The 4621-nt window shown below is 45.7% G+C and overlaps 1 protein-coding gene across 1 annotated transcript; it reads left to right on the top strand.

Annotated features, from left to right (window-relative positions):
* Nucleotides 1-1915: 1915 nt before the first annotated feature.
* On the top strand, nucleotides 1916-4151 carry LOC105041571 (cytochrome P450 71A1). Its single transcript, XM_010918515.4, has 2 exons — nucleotides 1916-3002; nucleotides 3103-4151. The coding sequence occupies exons 1-2, from the start codon at nucleotides 2040-2042 to the stop codon at nucleotides 3712-3714; spliced, it is 1575 nt and encodes a 524-aa protein (XP_010916817.2). The 5' UTR covers nucleotides 1916-2039; the 3' UTR covers nucleotides 3715-4151.
* Nucleotides 4152-4621: the final 470 nt, after the last annotated feature.

Here is a 4621-nt window from a genome sequence, read left to right as displayed (position 1 = left end):
GATCTTTTCGATACCACTCACGTCGTAACAAGAAGAAAGAAGGAAATAATACAAACACAATCAGGTATGTGAAACAGCTTAAGCGCTGCCTCCATGGGCATACAAGCTTCACTAGGAAAGAGAATACAAGTATAAGAGAAGAACACCCACTCTTAACCCTCCGTACATAACTCTCTCAACTAGAAGCTATCCTCACAAAAGTTCTTTCAAAATCTCCCAAGGAGACCCACTCACAGGCCTGCAAGTATCAGGGTTCTCGACGCCCCTGAACATTTTCTGTGGAGCAAATCGCTACATCGTGACTCTTTACAGCTGCTCTGCCTGATGCTCTACTTTGCCCCGATCCTTTATCAATGCTCTACAGGATCTGCTCTACCCGTTGCGCACACTCGAAGCTCTGTCGGACTCCTCTCAGTGGCTACACGAGCTTCCCTCACACTGATACCTCCGCTCACGACTCTCTGCTGCGTCTCTCTGTGTGTATCAGTTTTGTTCATCCACAGGGCCTCTTAAATGCCCTAAAACCCAGTTCAGATCGAAATTGGACTCTAGATCGAACTCCTGTAGCTTCTCTGCAATTTGATCGAGCCTTAGATCGAAAACTGACCGTTGGATTGCGCCCCATCACGACCCTGCTCGTCTCTAATCTCCTCTGATCCGTTTGATCAAGACAGCGAGCACCCACAGCACACGATCGCACATCCAGTCTATAAAACAGCCTGTGAGCGACGAGAAACCACCTTGAAATGTCGTCGGTCCACCATGGACCGCGCGAAACCAGGGGTGAAACGACTGCCGGTCCACACAGTGCGCGTGGACCATGTGAAGATGGGCAGCACCCCGCACGCGCCAGCTGGGCCGGCCCACGCACTCCTACGCGCTGGGCCGCACGCCCATGCGTGGCTGACCCGCATGCCCTGTGGGCCTGACTGCTGTCGTGGGCCCTACCAGCCCATCTTCTCATCTTTTTTTGCGCGTATATTCTCCATCTAAACTCTATTTGGGCTGTTCTTGGACTCGTTGGACTCCATTCGTCGTTCTGGACCTCGTTCTGGGCTTCTCATGGATCGAATCTCAAGGCATATTTCTTAACATTGATAAGGCTGAACTCAGCCTAAGATATCTCTTAATTTTTGTAGACTTGGATCCATTCTGGTATTTGAGTTTACTTCCCAAGCTTGTGCCCGCTACTTATAGGGCTTCGAGCTTTCAGAACGGAATGTGAGCTTTTCTAAAGAACCCCTTGAAAAAAAAAAGAAAAAGAAAAAGCACTTCAGGAGGGAAGGGAGATGTAGGACGGGGGGGGGGGGGCGACCGAACTGGTAGGGAGGAAGAGGAGGCAAATGGTAGGTTGGGATGAGGGGCAGCCAGCACAGTGGGATGGGGCCAATGGGACAGGCAGTGGCCAGGAGGAGGTAGGAGGAAGAAGATACAAAAATATTTTATATTATATTATATATTACATAAATATTAGATTCAGGCCGGATCAATGTAAATCTGAATCTGGCCCATATAATGGATGGGCTTAAATTTTAGATCTGATCCATTCTTTCGGACCGCCTGATTTTGAGCATGTCTATGCATAAGTTTACGCCAACGGTGTCCTTGATCAGCAGGCCTATGCGTTTGGAAGGGGTATGCTTCCTTTCTTTATCCTTAATTATTTATCTTTGGATTTCTATTTGTCTTCTCCCTTTGGATCTCTGGTGGATTGTTTTGATGTTTGTTCCTTCTACAAACTTTGGGCGAAATGAAATCTCTCACCAGCCTCTCCATACCACATGAAACGAAAGGTGGAAAATTCAGCCACCGCCATGGAAAATTCAGCCACTGCTTCTCTATCTCAAGGTCCAAAAAATCGAGAAGATTTTCGTTCTCTGCTGCATGGAATAAAATTGGGACTCTCCACAGCCAGCATAATGTTGTCCACTTATTAGACGAAAAATAGGGAGTTAAATACCCCGCTAACTCTCCAAGACCAATCCCATTTCCTAGTTCCAACCCACAAGCCACAATTCTAGACTTCCAGCCGCAGCGAAATGATGCCTTTATTTGTTTCACTGTTCCATTGGTTTCACCAGCACTCCCTTTTGATCAACTCCTTCCTCCTCTCCTCGTTGCTCTTCTTCTTGTTGTCGTTCTTCTTAGGCCAAAACAAAGTTATGCAATCAGAGAGGAAGAAGCTGACCTCGCTTCCCACGCCACCGAGGCTTCCTGTCCTCGGCAACCTCCACCAGCTTAGCTCGCTTGCGCATCGCTCCTTGCGATCACTCTCCGAGAAGTACGGCCCTCTGATGCTCATGTACTTTGGATGCGTCCCCACCGTAATTGTCTCCTCAGCTGAAGCAGCTCAGGAGGTCATGAAGACGCGTGATCTCGCCTTTGCAAGCAGGCCAAATTCGAGCATGGCTGACGGGCTTTTTTACAATTCCCGCGATATCGCCTTCTCACCCTATGGTGAGTATTGGCGGCAAGTGAAGCGAATTTGCGTCCTCCACCTTCTCAGCCTCAAAAGGGTGCAGTCGTTTCGCTCTGTCAGAGAAGAGGAAGTGGCGCTAATGATCGATAATATTCGCTGCGCCGCCTCCAACATGCAACCTGTGAACCTTGGCAAGTTGTTATCCACCTTAACCGGTGACATAGTCTGCAGAGTAGCTTTCGGGAGGAAGTACTCTGAGCAGGAGGATAGCAGTAATATGTTCCGAGAAATGATGGGGGAGTTGGCAGAATTGCTAGGAACGTTTCCAGTGGGGGACTTTATTCCGTGGCTGCGCTGGGTTGATTGGTTGAGAGGACTGGATGCTAGGGTGAGAAACACCTCCAAACAAATAGATTGTTTCATCGAGAAAATAATAAAGGATCATCTGCGTGTTAAGAATGACGGAAATGATGATCGCAGGGACATCTGCGACTTTGTCGATGTTCTGCTTTCCCTCGACAAGGATAAAGATGACGGTATGGGCATTTCCCTCGGCAAGGACAGTATCAAGGCTCTAATTTTGGTAAGCCCACTCTGTCTCGCTCCTCTTTGTTCTTATGGCTAACGTACTTGAAAATTTTAACAGTTGTACCGTCTACAATGCAATATCTTTGTTTTGACAGGATATGTTTGCTGCTGGCACCGACACGACATACGCGGTGACGGAATGGGCAATGGCAGAGCTTGTCAGGCACCCGAAAGATATGAAAAGAGTGCAAGATGAAGTAAGAAAGGTGGTTGGATTGAAAGAGAAGATAGGAGAGAAATTGCTGGATGAGATGAACTACTTGAAGGCGGTGATTAAAGAGGTTTTAAGGTTGCATCCACCAGTTCCTTTACTAGTTCCCCGGCAATCAATCGAAGAGACCAAGCTGCAGGGCTATGACGTTCCAGCAGGGACTAGAGTCATGATCAATGCTTGGGCAATTGCAAGGGATCCCAGATCATGGGAGAGGGCCGAGGAATTTTGGCCTGATAGATTTATGAACAGTTCTGTTGATTTCAGAGGGCAGGACTTCAAATTTATACCATTTGGTGCTGGCCGGAGGGGTTGTCCGGGCATTGGCTTTGCGATCCCCACCATCGAGCTTTCTCTTGCCAATTTGTTGCATCATTTTGATTGGGAGTTGCCTGATAAGATGAAAGAGTCGTCCCTGGATATGAGTGAATCAGCTGGAATGGCTTCACATAAGAAAGTAAATCTGTTTCTTTTGGCAAAACCCCGAGTTCTTTGAGCCAGAACAAATTACTCCGCTGCATACTTTCCTTTGGCAGTCTACTAGCTATGTTTGATCCGCATGGATCGTCTGCTGTGCACCGCACCTCCGCTGCATACTTTCTTTTGACAGTCTACTAGCTATGTTTGATCCGCATGAATCGTCTGCTGTGCACCGTACAGTACAATGCACAGCATATACCGTCAATCACGCGATGGACGGCCGCACACAGTCAAGCACAACAAGCATGCATCTATGCATGACCGTCCATCTTGCAATAGAGAACCCATGCTCCTGTTTGATTCTAAAATAATGGACGCCATAATTATCATGTTCTATATATATAAAAAAAAAAGTAATCGCCTATCATGCATGTGTGATACGTTACATTGAGAGATATATCTTATCAAATTTGTATTGTTTTTGAAATATAAAATTTTGTTCTTACCAGCTTAGATGGAGGCTCAACTATCGCCGTATCACTTTGATTGTGGTGTGCATCAAATCCTCTGGAGATGGATAGAGCGTCACAGAATTGAAAAAGTTACTCGATCCAAAAGAAAATACCTAGATTGAATAGCATACAACAAAGTTATGGTGTTTGGAAATTTAAACGAGCAAGTCAGCTTTTTGATGCAATAGTTGTTGCTCTTGGATGCTAACCTACTTGAGGTGGCTTGGTCCGCAGTGCATTTATTAATGATTCTTTTAGGACATATAAGTTGGCGTCACAAAGATGAAAAGACCTCTTTCAACAACCAAAATGCGGAGCTCTTTTTCTAAATAATATATAAAAAAAATTATTTATAAAAATAATTCAAAATTTAATTTTTTTATCAAAATAATGCAAAAAGAAAAAATACCATTTTGAATGACATTTTATCCTTCCACGTCACCCCTATTTTTTTTCACGATGGCATCATCC

Source organism: Elaeis guineensis, chromosome 3, assembly GCF_000442705.2.
Source record: "Elaeis guineensis isolate ETL-2024a chromosome 3, EG11, whole genome shotgun sequence".
Classification (NCBI taxonomy): Eukaryota; Viridiplantae; Streptophyta; class Magnoliopsida; order Arecales; family Arecaceae; genus Elaeis; species Elaeis guineensis.
This window is presented reverse-complemented; position numbering and strand designations above follow the sequence as displayed.

Bases quoted from the DNA above. Each gene is read 5' to 3' on its own strand.
- LOC105041571 (XM_010918515.4), top strand. From the start codon at position 2,040: ATGATGCCTTTATTTGTTTCACTGTTCCATTGGTTTCACCAGCACTCC. The intron at 3,003-3,102 runs GTAAGCCCACTC...TTGTTTTGACAG, and splicing joins GTATCAAGGCTCTAATTTTG to GATATGTTTGCTGCTGGCAC.